This window comes from Magnolia sinica, chromosome 12 (assembly GCF_029962835.1).
Source record: "Magnolia sinica isolate HGM2019 chromosome 12, MsV1, whole genome shotgun sequence".
Taxonomy (NCBI): Eukaryota; Viridiplantae; Streptophyta; class Magnoliopsida; order Magnoliales; family Magnoliaceae; genus Magnolia; species Magnolia sinica.
Genome location: NC_080584.1, coordinates 23,901,910 through 23,923,455, shown reverse-complemented (window position 1 = coordinate 23,923,455; position 21,546 = coordinate 23,901,910). Strand labels below are relative to the sequence as shown.

The 21,546-nt window shown below is 38.7% G+C and overlaps 1 protein-coding gene across 17 annotated transcripts in view; it reads left to right on the top strand.

The window, feature by feature from the left end:
• Positions 1 to 20,536, top strand: part of LOC131221121 (phospholipid-transporting ATPase 2-like) — a 123,217-nt gene extending 102,681 nt beyond the window's left edge. For 10 of the 17 annotated variants that reach the window (XM_058216254.1, XM_058216249.1, XM_058216251.1 and 7 more), the window contains 6 exons: positions 27 to 144; positions 342 to 515; positions 672 to 723; positions 17,554 to 17,681; positions 17,783 to 17,933; positions 18,841 to 19,393. In XM_058216254.1, coding sequence (XP_058072237.1) covers positions 27 to 144; positions 342 to 515; positions 672 to 723; positions 17,554 to 17,681; positions 17,783 to 17,933; positions 18,841 to 19,179 — 962 coding nt within the window. In that variant the 3' untranslated portion in view covers positions 19,180 to 19,393. Of the gene's footprint in view, positions 1 to 26; positions 145 to 341; positions 516 to 671; positions 724 to 3,751; positions 3,875 to 17,553; positions 17,682 to 17,782; positions 17,934 to 18,840; positions 19,394 to 20,283 lie in introns of those variants that run through there. The other 7 variants (XM_058216250.1, XR_009159009.1, XM_058216255.1 and 4 more) reach the window with 7 other exon arrangements.
• Positions 20,537 to 21,546: the final 1,010 nt, after the last annotated feature.

Below are 21,546 nucleotides of genomic sequence, written 5' to 3'. Positions count from 1 at the left end.
TAAAATTGTTTTACATGGTTCTGCAGAGTTTAGATTTTTGAAGAGATTGATACTTGTTCATGGGCGGTATTCATACAACCGTACAGCATTCCTGTCCCAGTATTCCTTCTATAAGTCGCTATTGATATGCTTTATACAGATCCTGTAAGTTCCCATTGCATTAACCAACCCCACAATTTGCCTGCTTTTTCCTGTATTCCGACTTCTGTATTGGCGTTACCTTTGCAGGATGACTTAGTTTCTTGCAAATATCGTGTTCCGAAGATTTTTTTTTCTTTTTCATTCTCCACGGCTTTTTGTGGTTACTCATTGCTCTGGTGCTGATATTGGAATGTATTTAGTTTCTCTTTTATTTCAGGTGTCTCTGGATCAAGCCTGTTCAACTCCGTCAGTCTGATGGCTTATAACGTTTTCTACACAAGTATCCCTGTTCTAGTGAGCGTCCTTGACAAAGATCTTAGTGAAAGAACTGTTATGGAACACCCACAAATCCTATTTTATTGCCAAGCCGGAAGGTCAGGAAAGTTTTATAAACTTATCTTCTGCCTATTCTTTTCTTTTAATCAGAAGTATGGCAGTTGTTGAACTATGGTACTAGATAACTTGCTATATCAGGTCCCTAGGACTGCCATTGTGTTTTGAACTAAGCTAATAGTCACTCCTGAAACCAGGCTTTTGAATCCAAGCACATTTGCTGGATGGTTCGGGCGGTCTTTATTCCATGTGAGTGCAGTTTCTTTTTTAATTAAAACATATTTCATCTCATGCTTGTCATCGTACTTGTTATCTCTAATCCAAGCTAGCCTAAGGTAAAATCATTTCTTAGAGAAATGCTTAGGCAATTCTCATTGTGTAGGTAGCATTATAAACATCTCCTGACCCCAAGATCTTGCCCTTCTACTCATGAGATGGGTCACATGTAAGGCTGTCAATGGGTAGTGCCTGATGGACCCAACTCGAATATCTATTGCTAGAATAATCAATGTGTGTGTGTGTGGGTGTTGGGGGGGGGGGGGTACATGCACACACATTGATTATTCTAGCAATAGAAATGAGGTTTCTTAGCCATGTACATGCAGTGTTCGAGTTGTTGGTATCGCTACAAGTTTCGCTGGCCGGAGATAAAGATATAATATTGTTATCGCTGATAATATCGCCGATAACTGGAAATGCAGGGAAAATGGGAGAAACATAGAGAAAATGGTGGAATTTTTCAGTGAAACTTCAGGACATGCCTAAATACACATATTTACATATTCAAGAATGAAAAAATTGCAAAAAGAATGCATTAAATTAGAAGTTCCATTTAATGGGGGCTAAAAGGCATGCGTTGTCACAAAAATCACTCAAATAGTAACCAAAATAAATTTATATAATACAAATGCAACTATAGTACAATAATTAAGATATGTAAAATTAAATGAACTAACAAAGCATACCTTTTTTGCCATCCCTCATCCTTACATGGAGTGATGAGGTGGCTTGTAGTCATCGTCTAAATCTTGATCATAGGACCCACCTCAATGTATGCATTGTATATCCACGACGTTCATCTATTTTGCCGGCTTATTTTAGGGTGTGGACTAAAAAATAAAGTAGATACAAATTTTGGAAACATTGGTTAATGACCATTAAAAACCTTTTGTGGGCCACATTAGTTTTGGATCGAGCTAATATTTGTATGTGTGTGTGTGTGTGTTTTTTTTTTTTTTTTTATTCTTTTCATTCAGGTCTGTTTAGGTCTGTTTGACCTTATCAATAGCTTAGATGGTCAAAAAATATTACTGTGGACCTTAGGAAAATTTTAATGGTAGGCATTCAACCACTATTTCCTGTAGTGTGGAAGACCTGTAATTTATATCTTCTTAATTTTTTTAAATCACGCCTTAACAAGTGGGCCCTATAGGCACCCACGCCACTGGTTCTGGGGTCACACCCAAGTCACACACTCTAATGAAGATTAGGTGCAAACTCACATGAGACGGTGTAACCCTTAGTGTGGGGACTACCTTGATGTATGTCTTCTATATCCATGCTGTCCATCCAATTTTTAAGATTATTTTAGGGCATGACCGCAAAAAATGAAGTAGATCCAATTTTCAATTAGACCCTACCTTAAGGAAAAAGTGGCGATTGTCCGTTAATGGGCTACAAAAAATTTGAATCAAGCTGAGATTTATTTTTTTCCCTTCATCTATGGTCACGTGACCTTATCAACACGTTGGATGTCAAATAAACATCACAGAAACATTATGATGGGCCCAAGGATCACGTGACCTTATCCATAGTTGTATACCTTATCAACACGTTTTGGATGTCAAATAAATATCACGTGATCTTATCAACAGTTGTGTACCTTCTTAACATGTTGTATGTCAAATAAACATCATAGGGCCTTATCAACAGTTGTGTATCTTTACCGTCCATTCATTTTGGCAGATCATTTTAAGGCATCAGACAAAAAATGAGTTAGATCCAAATTTAAGGTGGACCACATGGCAGGAAACAGTGGTTATTGAATGGCCACCATTAAAAACTCATCGGGAGCTACAAAAGTTTCGATCAAGCTGATATTTGTGTTTTCCCTTCATCCAAATCTGTGTGACTTAATCAAATGGTTGGATGGCAAATAACCGTTACAGTGGGCCTTAAAAAGTTTTTAAAGGTAAGCGTTCAATCACCGCTGTTTCCTTTGATGTGGTCCACCTGAAATGTGGATCTGACTCATTTAACGGCTCATGACCTAAAATGATCTTTCAAAATAAATGGACGGCGTAAATGAAACACATTACATCATAGTGGGCCCATAGAGCAGTGAGCACTTCATGTCTCACGTGTGGTCATCCCGTGAAAGGGAGCTTCGGATGCGGGAAACCATTTTCGGGAAAATCTTCTGAAGCCCTCGAATCCTTCAAATCCCTGAAATTTCTCAAATTCTCTCCAAAATTTAGGAAATATCCACCCATCTATGAAAGATTCTTTGCCGAAATTGTCGCTTCTTTGAAATCTTTCATTTATTTGAAGAAAAAAAAGGAAAAATCGAAGTTTTTTTTACATACGGAAGAACAATGCACGGATTTCGACGATCGATCGACTGGTGTGCTACCTCCAAATTTTGAATCCTCTTTTAAAGGTATCGAAAATATCCTCTTACATGGATCGGAATGATTTTTCATCTTCTTCATTTTTTTTTAAATTTTTTTCATATTTACGCACTCCCGAAATTTTCGGTGGGTTAGCTACAGCGAATTTATCGCCGATAACTTTATTTATCGTCGATAATTTTATTTATCGCCGAAAAATCGCCGACAATTGGAAGAGAAACGAAACTAGGGGGTTTCGGTATCGCCGGCTTGGCGACACCGATAATATCGTCGATATTATCGATTTTTCGCCGACAATTTGAACACTGTGTACATGTAAGGGAGCCTACTTACACACCATGTGCATGTAAAAAGTGGCACATGTGTGTGCATTCTAACCCATCTGTCGGGTGGGCCCAACCATTTAAAGGATCTTTTTTGTCTTGAACCCAGCTCGAAACCTAGATCCAAAGACCCAAACCCGATTGCATCCGGGTCTAGGTCGTCAAGAACTAGACTCAGACCTGGCAGGACTCAAATCCAGGTAGCTCAGGTAAAACCCAACTCGTTGACTGCCCTAGTACGTGTCTGTTGAATATAAACTTCCAGTCATATTTTTTTCTAAACATCCATTTTTCTCATACATGTGTGGCCCATCTGATGAGCAGATCCCCTGATGTTTGGAATAGGGCATTTTGTCACCTGATGAATTGCCTAGGTCTTGCACAAAGATGCTACAACTCCCCTCTTCAGCCTGTCCTTGCATGAGTTGCTCTAGGACTGCACTCAAGGTTATCCAAATTTTAGTTCTCAATTCTCACTAGTAGAAGTGAGCTGTAAACAATGTCGTCAAATTGCTTATGCGATTATAAGCGATTAATCATGTGTGATCGCTTAGGCGATTGGACAATTGCATAAGCGATCGCACATTATTATTATTTTAAATAAAATAAAAAATAAAAAGGGGAAATGTGAAAATTTTTCTGAAATTTTTTCCAATAAGAAGACTGTAACTATGCCACTTTGGTTCTTTTTTATCTATTTCAATCTGATTTATGTACTACCTAAGCTATAATAAGTTAATAACCATTAACTAAGATGTGAAAAACTAAAAATTAACAATGAGTCAACAATTTATTAATAAAAATTTAATAATTTTATTGATAAATGAAATCTTAGTGGAGTTTCAGACTTTCAGTGAAGACTACTATAGTATATGCATAATATATTACTTACAAATTACACTAACAAGTTACAACTTAGAAATTACAAATTTTCATTACTAGTGTACAAAATCTACAAAGTACTATATACATTGATCCCTCTCCCATTGTGGCACATCACCACCACCATCATCGTCGTCGTCATCGTTGGAGTGGTCTCTTTCTTCAACGAATACTTCATCTTCTTATGTTTCTTCATCATTTGTCCGCACAAGTTACTCATCCACGTCTAATGGTTGAGCATCTTCTTATTGTATTTCTTCAATCTCAATATCATCTTATTGTCCTTGATTGCTACTAGCCCTTGTGTTGCTGCTTGCCCCTTGTCTCTGCCTCTAAGAACCTTTACCAGGTGTCAGTCCATAAGCAGCATCTTCAACTTGGGCCCATGTAAGGGTCTCGCTAGCAAAAACTAGATCTTGTATCTGTACAAGCCACTTACTATCTGCCTCCAAATCATCTTGGGTGATAGGATTATAGAATCTAGGCTTTTCTTGCCTAGCCTAGAATCTTTCCCATAACTTCTGGTTATACTAGATGAAGACCAGGTCATTGAGTTTCCTTTGTTCGAGGTAATTTTTTTTTTTTTTTCATGCAACACTTCATAACATTTAAACATTTTCATTAAAAGTGAATTAGCAATTTAACATTGAGTTGATAGCCTGAAACTAAAAGCGAATTATAAAACTTAAGTCGTTAACTTATCGACTCGAATTTACTTCAGTTACACACACAACCGCTCGTAGAACACATAAAGCCAAGATTTCTCATGGCCAGCTTCTATAATGCCGGATCCCTCCTGGTTAGGTCAACTCCATACATTGACCACTAGTCAGTTGTGCAAATAAGTTTAAGTTAGATACTTACTCCCTTAAATTTCTTATATTATAAGTTGTAATTTCGTAAAAGTACATACTTGGCAATTTCATACTTCTATACCCAATAAAAATCTCTTGAGAAAATCCTTAAACTCTTTAGGTAGAAGTCCAACTATTGAGAAATTCTTTCTTGTTCTTGTTTATCTAAAATCATTCTTTCCAAAACATTAAGAAATCCGACCACATGCATCGTCGATGCCACAGTCCGATCGACAGACACAAAGAATGCTGCAGGATTAAGGATGTAGGCAGATGAATACAATGGGGATGATATTTGGTTGCCCCATCTAGCATCTATAATATCTAGGATGGGCTGGTAATCATGTGTTTTATAGTTGAAGTGTTCCATAATTTTATTTTTGGTCCTCTCCATCACATCACAGATATAGCTCATGGGTGGCTTTTCATCACCGTCCACCAATCGCAACACAATTACTAAGGGTTTCGATGATTTTAAGGACTTTATCACTTGATTGCAAACGATTGGGAAAGAATGGCTTGTTGTACTAACTGTTCTTCAATCTTCTTTAACCAAGGCTCATTACTCCAATCAATCGACACTACAAATGTTCTAAGTTTAGCTTTCATTAAATGTAACGTTTGTAGTGTTAAGAAAGTTGTTGCAAATCGGGTCATGGTAGGATGAAGCAAATTACAACCAAGGTTGCTTCTCATGTAATGGAGAAGAAAGGCATGCTTATATATAAAGACTGTGATTCTCCTTGCCTTGGCAATTACCTTAGATATCATACAACCTACCTACATCTTCCGACATTAGATCAATATAATGTGTCGTGCATAGAGTCCAAAATAAATGTCACTTCTTCTCTATAAGAAGGCGATCTGCGGCTACATAACTAGTTGTGTTGTCCGTAATAACTTGGACAACATATTCCTCTCTTACCTCTTCAACTACACTAGCAACTTGAATAAATAATCGACCGTGTGGGTATGAGCCGATGCATCCACAAACTTTAAAAACATTGTCCCAGTTGGACAATTAACAAGAAGTTTATTAATGTCCGACCGAATCTATCGGTCCATCCATCGGCCATTAACGTACAATCATAGATTTTTCAACTTTCTTTGTATTGTTTGTAGTAAATTGAACTTCCTTTTTAAGACAACTCTCCCTCACTTTATAATAGGAAGGGGGTTTCAAGTCAAGTCGAACTCTTCATCCTTACTGTGTTGAAAGCTACACCAACTTGATACAACCACTTTGTAATATACTGACTTGTGGTTTTTCTATCCTTTTGCTTATAATGGTTTTCCAAAGTGATTTGGGTGAGTCATTTGCCCTTACTTCTTTGGTCAACCACATCTTCTAGATGTTGTCTACACCACCTATTCATAAGCCCATGCTCACAGGTTCTTTTGGCTGCCGGTCTAGATCGCCTCATGGATGTAGGTGGCGTAGAAGCATCCAAATCTACAACATTAATGTCCTCATAAGCTTCTCTCTCCATAAATTCTTCTTAAATAACCACTGTATCATGTCTTTTTCGAGCATGCTTATCCATGTACTCGATGATTTTCTTACAGATCTCTAGAGTAACATTGGGACATTGATGCAAGACCGATGCATGAAATCAAATAATGTGTGAGATCAATCATCAAAATTTAATTAATTAATAAAAATCACAATCATGCTAACATCATCACAAATATCAAGATTCTAAAAGAAAACCATTCATAGTTTAGGCCTAAATTGTCAAGCATCATCCTATATGATCATTAAACATGGAAAACTAGGATCTAATGGATGTTAAGACATCCAAATAGCATAGGGTTAGGTCTATTGTAAAGGGGAAGGTCTAATTCTACCTAGGGTTTGCTAAATTTGGGTGTAGGTGAGGCTAGGGTTCAGGGAATTTGGGAAAAACTTGAAATTAGAGTTTAATTGGGTAAATTGGGTAAAGGGATTGGTTATTTAGGTTTTCACTGGAGGGGAATTACAGTTTTGGATACAGAAAAGGACGTCAAGAAGCGTGGTCCTAAAGATGTGACGAAACTCTAACTTGAGTCTTTTCCTATAGTTAATACCAAAGAGTCTGAAAGAGAGACTAAAACTGATTTGATGATGTATGCCCATGTGGCAAGTGAGGTATCACATAAGGTTATTATGGAGATGCCACCTGAGGTTACATTCGAGGGTAGTTTAGAATTATCACCTGAGGTGAGTCCAGTATTGGAGGAGTCTAGTGTTGTTATTCCAAAGGACATACTGGTTGAGCTTACACCCGTGCAAGACATTCACCCGTTGACTCTACCAAACCTTAGTCGCGATCAAATGAATCCCAGGGAGGAAGTGGATCTGGGAAGACAAGTAGATGATCCTAAGACCCCTATAGATTGCATACCCATATCAATATTCCCTAGGCCTTCATGGTCTGCACATGCATCTACACGACATATGCATGACTTGCATGCGAAGATTAGAAAAAGAATCAATATAAGTAGTGAAACATACAAAATAATTACTAACTCACACCATAGGTTTAAAGAGTTTGTTATGGGTGATGTTGTCATGATTAAAATACGTCCAAAAAGGTTTCCACATGGAACCATAAAAATAAAAATAAAAATAAAACTACAAGGTCGTATCATTGGACCATATAAAATCTTGAAAATATTGGGTTCGAATACTTTCTTGATAGATCTTCCACTTAACATGGGTATTAGTTTCACATTTAATGTGGAAGATCTTATACCGTTTCATGGACCTTCCCCTATCCGTCACATGAACTTTGATGATGATGCCCTGACCTGTCCCATAACCCATGGCCATTACCTGACCCCTCTTCTCAACCTTTACCATCCATATCATCCATACTTACAAGAAGAGAGGAGATAGATGATTCTTAGATGAAGAAACGGTTTCCACACGACATGACAGTTGTCAGGAGTACCTTATCAAGTGGAAGGGTAGACCAAAGTCAGACAGTACGTGGATGACAGAGGCAAAATTTTAGCGATAAGACCTGAATCTTCTCAAGCATTACTGCAACTTTATTTCTTCAGAGGCAAAATCTCTTGAATCGAAGGGAATTGATAAGGACATCCAAGCATCACACCAGAGGACTGAACCTCGAAAACTTCACACTAGGAAGATGCACGTGGGCTGCATATAGGAGCTTGATGGACACATCGGACGGTTGGATTGTGTGGACACGATGATCGGACCTTTGAATCATCATCATTGGACATCTTGATTGTGGACCCTCATGGGCCACAAAATAGTTTAGTTGTCTAGATTATTTACATGCTTGTTATTTTTGGTATACCTTATATTTGTGTTGAGATTAGGGAGTTAAGAATAACTTTTAATTTATTAAGCATCTTTATGTTGAAATTCTTATTTGAGAGCATCTTTTTGTAAAAGGTCTTTTCTAAGACTATAAATAAATAAATAAATAAAGACGGGTGTGTGATGCCCTAATGCCATTATTTTAAATAAATAACAAAATAAATAAATAAAAATTGTATTTTCTCTTTTTCATGTGATTTGAAGAATACTCCATGTGATTTGAAGCTTGGGTGTGGTGTGATTCCATTCCCCATTCAACGGAGGCGTAACACTTCCATTTATCATCTTACTTCTCTCTTCCTTTCTATCCAAAAGAGGTATTTTTCCAAAAACTTCATCTCTCTTCTTCCTTTCTTATCCAAAACCATCAAAATCATCTTTTTTTTTTCGACTTTTCATCATCCAACTTCAACCCCAACTGAAATTAACCATTGAGGACCCAAAAACCTAGCCAACGACCCACACGTACAAGCCCTTTAAGCTGACCATATGGACAACTGCTCAATCCTTTGATTTCCCTTTGCTTCCCCCATCAAAACCCCTAATTCCCCATCCATAACCCTACCCTAAACCCTAGATCCCAAATTTCCTACTTTTCCCAATTTATAAAAATCCTAATTCCACAATCTCCAATTCCCATGAACCCTAATTTTCTAAATTTCAGATTTTCTCCTTCATAACCCTAATCATAAAACCTACAAATCTGTCCCTTGAGTGTGGAACGTGCCTATGCTAAATTGGAAGTCCTTCCATCGGGCCTAGTTTTAATTGATTTATGTGATTTCTTAGCATGCGGGCATATGATTTAAATTAAATCAAATTTTATTTCTTATTGCTTACTATTAATTACTTGGTGGGTTAGCATCTTTTTTTAATTGAATTACTTTATGGACTCTTTTATAATCTCCACATTGCATGCTAGCATTAAATCATGTGTCCTACATCAAGCTCTTTATATTTAACCAAAAATAACCTTATTCTAATAAAAGCATATAAAACCTCTCATAAAGTGTCCAAAAGCATAAATCAACCTTGAAACTAAATCCTAAAACAATCCTAAACATGTCCTATGATGAAAAATGGTCCACGATCAAGGGCCAGATAATGTAATCCATGCAATCCAACAATTTGACTGTCACGTCCATCAAATCTAACAGCCCAAATCACTCCCTAAAGTAACTCACATGCATCTTCTCAGTGTGGGGTCTTCCAAATGCTTGGTACATGCACTATGGGGTCTTCAACACGGATACTTGCCTAGCCACAGAGAGACTGGGGCCCGCCTCCTCTGATATGTGTGCAAAGGCATACACGATGTGATGTCCTCATCAACTCCTGTCACCTAAGAAGAGTTCGCCTCTGGCGGACCAAACCTACTATAACACTCAAGGATGTCAGGATCCAAAGTCTGCAGCTTTGCCTCTATAATCCACTTGCTATCTGAAACCAACATGTTCTTCCACTTGATGAGGAATTTCCGAAATCCCCATGGCGAATGGAAACTGCTTGTGCATCCAGTATATCTTCAACTGATTCGCTTCAAGCGGGCAAGGAGGGTAAGGGTGGCAAAGGCTAGGAGTACAGCCTATGGACCTATTAATTGAATATTTATACGCTCACTCGGCTATAAGCAAAACAGTATCCCAAGTTCTACTGGGTGAGCGTATAATTATACACTTCAGTCTATGGACCTATTATTATAGCCGAGTGAGCGTATAATAATTCAATCAATGGGTCAGGTTGAGGCCATAAGTTAAGGACTGGGTCATGGTTTGTGGGAAGGTCAGAAAAAGGGTCAGAAGGAGAAGTAGCAAGACCCTTGTATCATACTAGATCTTCCACATTACAAGTAGAGCTAATTCCCATGGTAGGTGGAAGGTCTACTACATACGCATTAAGACCTAGTTCTACAGTATTTTGTATGGTCTTGCACTACGTGCTTGCAATTTCTTAACAGCTCCCTGTAGAAACCGTTCAGGCCTCATACAAACCATAACATAATTTCCTACTTTGAATTCCTGAAATCTGCTATTAGAATCAACTAAGTGCTTTATATTTTTTATTACTTCCGCTTCCTACTCTCACTATGCAACTCATGTATGTGACGTGCAAACTCATATGCTGACTCTGATGGCCTATGGGACACAGACATAGGTATGAGATCTACGGGTTTTCTAGGTTTGTAGCCATACACAACCTCAAATGGACTCATGCCTATGGACCTATTAATTGAATTATTATACACTCACTCGGCTATAAGCAAAACAGTATCCCAAGTTCTGACGTGATCTCCCACAAGGCATCTAAGCAGATTTCCAAGACATTTTTTGACGACCTCAGTCTGACCATCTGTTTGAGGGTGATAGGCAAATGAAAATTGAAGCTTGTCCCCATCATGCACCGTAGTGTCTTCCAAAAATAGCTTATAAAGCATACATCGCAATCAAACATTATAGTCTTAGGTATACCATGTAAATGCACTACCTCCCCAAAGAAAAGTTTTGCCACATTGGAGGCATCTGATGTTTTCGAGTACGGAATGAAATGGGCCATTTTGAAAAAAATGGTCCACAACCACAAAGATGGAATCATGTTTCTTAATAGTCTTAGGTAAGCCCAACATGAAATTCATACTGGTTTCTTGCCGTGGAGCATGTAGCACTGGCAAAAGTGTATACAATCCTGTATTTTTCTTTATCTGCTTTGCCAATTGACAAGTCCGGCACTACCCGACTATCTTGGCTACATCTCGCTTAAGACTTGGCTAATAAAATTGATCCTCCACAAGGGCAATGATATTGCCTCTCTCCAAATGACCAGCTACCCTTCATACATGAAGTTCCCAAACTAGGAAATCACGAATGGAAGTACGGGGAATACAAAGTTTGTCACCTTTAAATAGGAAATCATCGGTGACGACAAACTTGTGGCCGTCGCTCGATTGACCATCTCGTAATGACGCGTACAACTCACCAAAGTCTGGGCATATAAGATACTCTTCTCTCAGCCACTCAAACCTAGTCACTTCCACACTCATACTCTGGAGTAGCGCCACATGACGACTATGGGTATCGACAAGTTTGTTCTCAACCCCGACCTTATGCTTGAGAACGAAAGAATATTCTTGAAGAAATCAAGCCCATTTAGCATGCCTAGGGTTCAGTTTCTTCTGAGAATTGAGGTAACGTAAGGCCTCATGGTCAGAAAACAAGACAATTTTATGGTAATAAATAATGATGCCAATGGCACAAGGATTAAACGGCCGCGTAGAACTTCTCGTTATATGTAGAATATAGTTGCTTTGTCTCATTCAACTTCTCACTAAAATAAGCAATGGGGTGCCATTCTTGACTCAACACTCCACCTATACTTACCCCAAATGCATCACACGCAACTTCAAAGACTTTTAGAAAAGTCTGGAAAGCGCATGACGGGAGCTTCGCTGATCTTGCCATTTATCTCAAATGCTCTAGAGGGAACTTTAATCCATGCTAACTCTCATTTATTTATGCAATCGGTAATGGGAGTCATGATGGAACTAAACCCTCTAATGAATCGCCTATAAAAGTTATTAAGCTGTGAAAGCTTTGCACCTTGTGAATATTGCGCGGTTCAGGCCATTTAATTATGCCCTGACCTTCTCGGGGCTCTCATGCCCTAAGATGATACTATGAACCTTAAGAAAATAACACTCTTTAACATAAATGTGCATTTCTTAAGGTTGGCATAAAGCTTTTCAGTTCTAAGGACCTAGCAAACTTGCCTCAAATGGTGGAGATGTTGTTCCTTTGATATGTTATGGATAAGAATGTCATTGAAATACACCATAGGGAACTTACTCATAAAGGGTCTCAGCACCTGGGTCATCACTCTCATAAATGTGCTTGGGGCATTAGTCAAGCCAAAGGGCATGACTAGCCACTTGTATAGCCCATCGTTCATCTTGAAGAAAGTCTTCTATTCATCTCCTGAACGTATACATATCTGGTGATACCCTCTCTTAAGATCGATCTTCGAAAAGATGGTGGCTCCCGCCATCATGTCTAGCATATCGTCAAGACGTGGTATGGAAGACCGGTACTTGACCATGATCTTATCGATGACTCTACTGTCCATACACATGCACCACGTGTCTTTCTTCAATGTAAGGAGCGCTGGCACGACACACAGACTCAAGCTCTCTTGAATGATCAACTCTGCATGCTCCGTAGGGTTCATTCGATAATGAGGAAGGTTTGGTAGAGTCGCCCCAAGGAAAAGATCAATGGCATGTTGGATGTCCATCATGAGTGGAAGCTCATCTTGTAAGTCCTCTAGGAATACATCGTGAAACTCATCCAGAATTGGAATCACCTCAGGGGGTCCCTCTACACTAACCTCAGGTGTAACTTCCCTAACCACTAAGACATACACCATCAAATCCACCTTAGTCTCTCTCTCGAACTCATTAGCGTTGGAATTTCCTCATATCCCTCGGGTTACTTGATTTCCCCTCAGCTTTCTTCTCCACATTGCTTTTTAGTGGGAGGGGAACTAAATTGATCTTCTCGCCCTGATGCATGAAGGAACACACATTCGAGCGGCCATATATCGTCACATCGTGGTCAAATAACCAAAGCCACCCCAAAATTATGTGTCCAACATCCATGGGCAAAACGTCTCACCACAGCAAATTTGAATAGGATCCGAAATGAACAGGCACAAGACATCGCTAGGTGACGGACATGGAAGATGCATCAACCCATGAAACTCTAAAGGGTTAAGGGTGTGATTCGGGTTTCAAACCTAAATAGGATAAGGTGCTAGTGGAGACTGTCATGCCCCGAAATTCGAGTACAGAGTGTGCACCCTCAGACCCGAGTTTCGGCCCATGACACGTACACTGAGTGTACTAATTTCATTCAATTATACAATTATTCATTTACCTACTAGCTCTACCGTAGATTTACATTCCATTCATACTCAACAACATCTCAAAAATAAGAAACGATCATTTATTCCAATAATTAATCATAAACATAACTAAGGACCCTCTCAATTGGGATCTTATGAAATGAAATAAACATGTCCAACAACTTGAAAGAATTAATTTACAATCTAAGAAAATTAAATATAATTAAAGTAAAAATATCATGACTAGTCTAAGGCAGCAACTTCTTCTTTTGTCAAGTAGGGTCACGTGTCCCTTAAGTCCTTTCTGGCTTGACCACATATTCCTATTTTTGAGCCACCGGCCCACCCTCATTCACATCTGTACGGTTTTTCCATCAATAAAAAATATAAGCTGGCCAGGCTTAGTGATATAACCCAGCATGGTTCATAATCATATCAATTAAAATAATACAAAAATACATGTACAATGATGTAAAATGGGGTATGAATGCATCAGATGGGGTGATCGTCCATCTGCTTGGGTTGGAAGTCGTCAACCCGCATCCACCCGTTGGCTAGGCTTCCACCTTTCAATAGGCTTGGGCATAGTCCGCATCTGGTAACGCTCTACCAGGATCGACATTTCTTCCAGGGAGGGCCCCTAGGATCGACCATGCATTATGCAATGCAATGAATGAGGGATGATATGTAAATGCATATTTTTCATATTTGGCATAGTTGTCTCGATTAAAATATTCACATATAAATTTATCGTACAATTATCATATCAAAATATTCAAACCAGTAAATCAATCAAACAATCACAATGATTTATTTTAATTTTAATGAATTATAAGACAAGTTGGGTTACTCACCTGAGTCTGGTAGTGTAGAATCTATAGGATAATTAGGTTGGTTTGAATTCAAAAATTCTATCAGTTATATTAGCAACATTATTATTCATATATTTTTTATTACATGGTGGGGCTCACCTCTAATTAACATCCTAGGTGGCCAGATCCAAAATAATCAAATAATTAAAATTTCTATTCTATTTTTTTCTCCTTTTTAAGATTATAAAATTGAATGATAATTACTTGATCGGGGTGGTCCATCGGATGGTCAGATCATTCAGATTCTTGAGGTCTTGTCATGTTTTGCCTCTATGCATTTGAGGAGTGGTGTGGATTTAACCACACATTCGCCAATGGCCCATCTCGACCTTCTACGCCAAGTGATAGCAACACTTGTGCAAAATATCTAAGTTTCCTTTATCAAACACTTCTAGGTCTAACTAATGTGGCCTATTTGATTGTTAGATTGATCTAAATATTATGGCCCTTGTATATTTTGGCCTTAGGGATCATATGATCCATTCAGATCTATCTTAGCACAATCAGATTCCATCCATTTAATTTATTCCTAAAATATTACTAATTAGACCGAATCATAAAAACATCACTTTATTAAAATTGACTCTCCACACCTATACAATGATTGTGTGGATGATCCACGCCATCCATTGTATAGATCAAGAAGAAATTAACAACATAATAAAAAGTTAAAAAGATCTAACGATTAGAACTTACCTGATCGAGCCTTCTTAGAATTTTCTCTTCCTTTTACTTTAGGGCTTCCTATCTCCTTTTTTTTTTTTTTAATGCAGAAACCTTCTGTATCCCTTTTTAAAGAAAATTCTCATAGGATGAGCACATTCTCCCTTATCCTGAATTTGAATTTTTTTATGATATTTGATAAAAAAAATTATTATTACTACTTCAAGAATCAATCCCTAAACCTCTCTCAATTAAGAATTTCACTACCAACTCAACTATTGACTTATTTTTATTTTTTTATTTAAAAATAAAATCTTTAAATATTTAATTTAGTTTTTTTTATAATGTACCAAAATTTAGGGTTGTTACAGAGACCATATTTGTACAACTACCACTATAAATAATCACTTTTCCTCTCTCCATATTTTGCATAGGTGTAAAAAATCATAGTCTGACGCAATCATCAGTCTCTTTAACATTGGTCAAGGCGCATCTGACTACCATAAGTGGTGTGGTTTTTTCTTCCTCTACTTCCTCGTTACTAGCACCAGTGATATTGGGCCGATAGACTTCTTCAAAATTGCCATGTTCGTCTCCCTCTTTCTCACCTTCGCCAATCACTAGGGCCTTGTTCCTTTCTTTCGAGGGACACTGATGCACAAAGTGACCAAATCTATGGCAATCGAAGCATCGTGTTGGCTCACCTCCCCTACAGTTAGCACCTATTATCCCCTTTCCGTTAACATCTCTAGGGTTGGATTGAGAACCAACTTGTGGCTTCAATTGACTTCCCACGTTAAACTTGGTCCCTTAAGGATAAGTCTTAACACTTGAATCTCGAGAGTCAAAATGCCTCCCAACCGGTGTTTTGAGATAGTATTCGATGTCTTGCACCACTTGATACATGTGCTCCAAGATGCCAATGTCACGAGAATAGAGTTCTTGCCGGATCTCTAATCTTAGGCCCGTCCTAAATTTGGACAGCATTATCATCGGGTCCTTCTTAATGTCACATCGCATCATATATTCCTCAAACTTGGCAATGTAATCAGACACGATCATGGAACCCTGACACGAGGCCTAACACTGGTCTAGGAGCCTATGGCCGTGAGAGAGAGAGAGAGAGAGAGAGAGAGAGAGAGAGAGAGAGATACTTTTCCTTAAGCACTTATTTCATCTCAACCCAGTGTGTAACTGGGGGTTCTCCACTCATCTCAATCTTACGCTCTATGTTGGTCCAAAAAGTTTGGCCTAGTCCACCAGCTTCATCTTGGCAAATCTCACCCGACGGGTATCGGACATATCATACCAATCAAAATAGTGGTCCCATCCAGTCAAGGAATGCCTTTGGATTCAATTGACTATCAAAACTAGGAGCCTCAACTTTTACACCCATCATGGTTTGCACATCCGGGTCATGACAATCATGTTGTTCCTCACATTGTGGTTGCACTTGTGATTGAACTTGAACCTTTCTTGAACTTGAATGTTTAATGTCTTGAATCTTGATAAAAGAAATGAAAAAGAATGATACGCTAAACAATACAATTATACAATTACTATTTACAAATGAATACAATTGTCAATAATACAAAATAATGTTGGGTAACTCTTGAGTCTTGACTATTGAAATGGGAAAAAAATACAATGGATGTTAAGTGGAAGTTAGAACTTAGAGCCTAGAAATAGATTACTAATGAAAGAGAGATTGAGATTAGATTAGGGAATGAGAATGAGAGAGAGAATTTGAAATAAAGAAAGTGAAAGCAAGAAGATAGATGAGATAAGACTTGAGAGAATGAGATTGAGAGAAAGAAAGTAAAGGAAGACGAGAGAATGAGAGATATAGATAGATAATAGATTAGAGACAGTGCGTGTGAATAAGAGAATAAAAGAGATTAGAATGAGAGATTGATGATTGCTTCTTGCTTCTTTGCTTCTAGACTTCAAAGAGAGAGATTATGAAAGAGAGTGTTATGGCTTTAGGCTTTAGAATGCTTTAAAATGAGAGAGAGAGTACTTGAGAGTTTTGGGGAAAGTATAATGCCGATGGGGAGGCTTTTTTTATAGGGAAAAAATCCGGATTTCAAAAAAAAATAAAAATAAAGTCTAATGGTCAGATTTCTGACTGTTGGACACTATGCGATCGCATACTGTACACATGGCATATGTCATGTGCACAGCATTATGCAATCATGCTATCACATAATCGCTTATGCGATCGCTTTTGACAACATCGGCTGTAAAATAGAAAATGAACGTCAAGCATGCCTTGTCAACTTTGATTGAGATATTTTATACATTCCTGCACTTGGACTCTGAAATAATCTTTAGATTTTCTGCAACAGGAATCTAGATGGTTGCATCCTTCTAACATCAACTGATACCAGGTTGACTTACCTGAGTTGATTCGGTGTGGGTGTAGAATGAAACAAGTCTCACAGGCACGTTACACTCTAAGATGATACCGAGTCAGGAGTTGTTGGGGCAAGGCATACTAGTTACTGTTTCTGGACGAGTCATATTCCAAAATCAGTATTTTGAACCATGTATTGATTGACCAATGATGATGTAGCCATTCTTCTTTTTCAAGTGCTGAGTTAGTCTTATTGAGAATAACATCATTTGCAGGCTCTCATTGTATTCCTAATCAGCATCAATGTGTATGCTGACGAGAAAAATGAAAATGAAGAGCTTTCAATGGTTGCCCTCTCTGGATGTATTTGGTTGCAAGCTTTTGTTGTGGCTATGGAGACAAAGTAAGCATCCATGGTTCTGCTCGTTTATATCATATGATGAAATAAATTTTGCAGAAAGAACTAACTTTTACTGCCTAACTTGATTTTCATCCCATGTGCAGTTCCTTCACAATACTGCAACACCTTGCAATATGGGGGAATTTGGCTGCCTTTTATGTCATCAACTGCATCGTTAGTGCCTTGCCATCGGCTGGAATGTACACGATAATGTTCCGTCTTTGTAGACAGCCGTCTTATTGGATATCGATGTTTGTGAGTAATTTGGCATACTTATCTTTCTCTATGGTTAGAGAATGCTGCAGTGATTTGTATGAGAGATTGTAGAGGCAATTTGCTGCATGGATTGTCTTCCTAGGGTGTGATTGGATATGTGGCATGGATCCTGTAGATAACATCATAATTACCCAATGGAACACGGTTACTATAGAAAATAGGATTCCAAAAATCAGACAGTTGTTTGGATCAAGGTATTACGTAACGGAAACGGTGGTTGTAATGGTCACCACTGTTACCTTTACGATATAGGCTGTAACGGCTGTTATGGTCTCATTTTTATTTTATTTTTTGAAAAAAAAAAAAAAACCTGAAATTTTTTTATCAGCCTGTAATAGACCGTTACGGCCTTTATGGTTGTAACGGCCATTACGGGTCATTTTTTTCCATAATGGCTGTTACAGGCTTTATGACCCCGTAATGTGTAATGGTTGCCACTGTTACCTTTAGGTAACAGCCTTTATGGCCCCATAATGGCCATTACGGTACACCATAGTTTGGATAGCAAGTGGAATCCTCAAATTCATTAGATAATAGTCACCTCATTTCTTGTGCTGGAGAATTTTGACTGTGGATAGGAGTAATTGTGTGGAATCTAGGTTTCCAAATAGCCCAATTGTCTTGTCAGTGAAAAACAGTTTCCATTTCCACATGGCTTCCATGTACCAACATGCCTTAACTGTCCATTGATGACTGAGCCAGTCTGATTTTCAGGCCAGGCCTGTTCTAGGTGGGCTCCACCTGAAGAATGGCCTGGATCTTGCATTTGTCTGCCACGAGCACCTCTTCATTCTCTCATGGAAATTGACTCAGCACTAACCTTGTTTTTACGCTCTTGAATTTAGTTGTGCATCACAATACTGATGAAACTGTATCCCTATTTCAGCTCATAGTTGCTGCAGGGATGGGGCCAGTCCTTTCTCTCAAGTACTTCCGTTATACATACAGATCAAGCGCCATCAACAAACTTCAGCAGGCGGAACGTTTGGGTGGCCCCATCGTGTCTCTGGGCAATGTTGAGCCACAGATGAAGTCCATTGACAAGGATGTTGCTTTGCTGCCTATGTCACAGTCAAATAACAGAAACACAGCGTATGAACCATTACCATCTGATTCTCCGACTTCAAGCAGAAGATTTTTGGGATCAGCAACACCATTCGATTTCTTGCAGACCACTCAGTTGAGACTTTCTTCAACTTATTCAAGAAATTTTAAGGACAACTGAGTCCAGTAAGCTCCTATGCCTCTCTGTAAACTAGCCCATGTATAATATTTTCCATGCTGTCAAGGTTGTTGAGCTTATTTTGTAGTCTCTTGATTACTGCGAGAAATATACTGCTGTGGACCATTGCCCAGTCAAAGCCACCGATTTTACAGACAGATGGATTGGTGGAAATTCTCATATTCTGTTGGGATTTTTTTTAATATTTTTTAATAGGCAAGATGATAGTCTGAAATAAGGACATTTTTTACAAATACATTCTGTAAAAAATGCTATCCACTTGAGGATCTGAGTTGTGTTAGCATCTCCATACCCTCAAGAGTTTCTGGTCCAAACATGCGCCTCTACACATGCCTGCATGTACCACCTTAGCATGTTTGGTGCATTAGGTCTGAAGCAAGGTATTCTGTAACGGTAATGGTGGCCTAACAGCTACCATCATTACCTTCATGACACAGGCTGTAATGGCCGTTATGGCCCCCATAACAGTTGCTACAATCTTTTTTTTTTAATTATTGAAAAAAAAAAACTGAAAAATCTGTATTTGCTCCATAACTAACGGTCCATTACAAGGCCGTTACAACCTTTACAGGAGGGCATAACAGGCCGTTATGGTGGCTGTAATGGCTGTTACGGGTAATTTTTTTTCCATAACAGTAGTTGTGGCCATTACGACCTGGTAATGTGTAACAGTTGCCACCGTTACCTTTACGTAACGGCCGTTATGGCACACCGTGGTCTGAAGTGTTCTGCAATGAGGATGACCTGAAGAGAAAAGGATCAGACCTGTCCACTTGTCAGGTGGGCCATAGAAAAAAACATTCAGCAATTTGCTTTCTAATTTGTATTTAAGGATATGTATCCATTGTTTTCATAAATTTTTGCTTGATGAGTTGAGGGACCTATCTTTGGACCAAGTCATCAATGTGTTGGAGCCCACCTGAAACACTGCTCTGATCTTCTGCACATGTGCCCGCTTGACAAGTGTGGCCATCTGTAGATGTGCATGCAGATACGGCAAACCTCTTGAGTTGTGGATGAATTTGTGATTACCATGCAAGCTCTTCTTCTTTTTTTGTAGTGATTGATGATCGTTATTATCTTCAGGTTCAGACAAAATGGAGAAGATGGAAGGAGATGAAGTATCTGTTGCAATGCACGAGCTACGGTCTCAGAGTGAAAGATTTTAGCCGCGACCATCAACATTTTGGAGCCGAGAATGAGCAGTATCTATTCCAATCCGGCACATGTTTTGAGTTTATATGAAGCTTCTCATTTCGAAAGTAGATTAGAATCCTTGCTAAAGCCATTTTTTTCTTCATCCCCACACATCTAAAACCATCAATTCATTCTTCATGCACACACGTCCAAAAAAAAAAAAAAAAAAGTACATTTTATAATGAATCAGCTTTACCATGTCAAGGAGGGTAGCGATATTACTTTTCTGTAGGACAACAATCTAAAGGACCATAAGATTAACGGTCTGGATCATCAGATCATGATCCCATTAATACTCTGATGCATTAGAACTCTATAACTCAGCAGTCTGGAGACTCTGGACCATAACAGGGTTGCTTTGCTTACAAACCAAACAAGACGTATGCCGCTCACTTCCGATGGCACACAGATGGGAGCAGATTAGATGTTACCCATGTCACGCATTAGTGGGTGTTACCCTGACCATGGGGCCCACCTTCATGAATGTGTTATAGATTCATGCCGTCCATCCGTTTTTCCAGATCATTTTAGTTCGTGGTCCCAAAACATAAGACGATCCAAATCTCATGTGGACCACACCATAGGAAACAGTGGTGATTGAATGTCCACCATTAAAAAACCACCTAGGGACAACCGTGATGTTTATTTGCCATCCAACCCGTTGATAAGATGAAATAGACCTAGATGGAGGGAAAATACAAATATCAGCTAGATCCAAAAATTTTATGGCCCACGTTAAGATTTAATGGTTAATCGTCTCAGTTTCCAGTGGTGTGGTCCACCTAAGATTTGGATTTGCGATTTTTGGCATGACGTCCTAAAAATGAGATGAAAAACAGATGGACAGCGTGGATATACAACACATTCTTTAAGGTGGGGCCCATAGTTGAAAAACCTAATCCGCTTCCCCCACATACTGAAAATGTCACGATCCTGATCATCCAGTCATTTGATTTCTGCTAGTTGAATCTGAACCGTTAACAGATTTCTTTGTCCGATTATGTGTCTGTGGATGAGATTGTTGGGTCGTACTATCTTCGGTATGCAATTTAGGGCCATTTCTCATCCATGATGAGCCCGCTCTTAAACCATGTTTAGGAGACTGCCCCCACCTGGATGGAAGTTGGTCCTAGCAGGGGCTCCGTGGGGGCC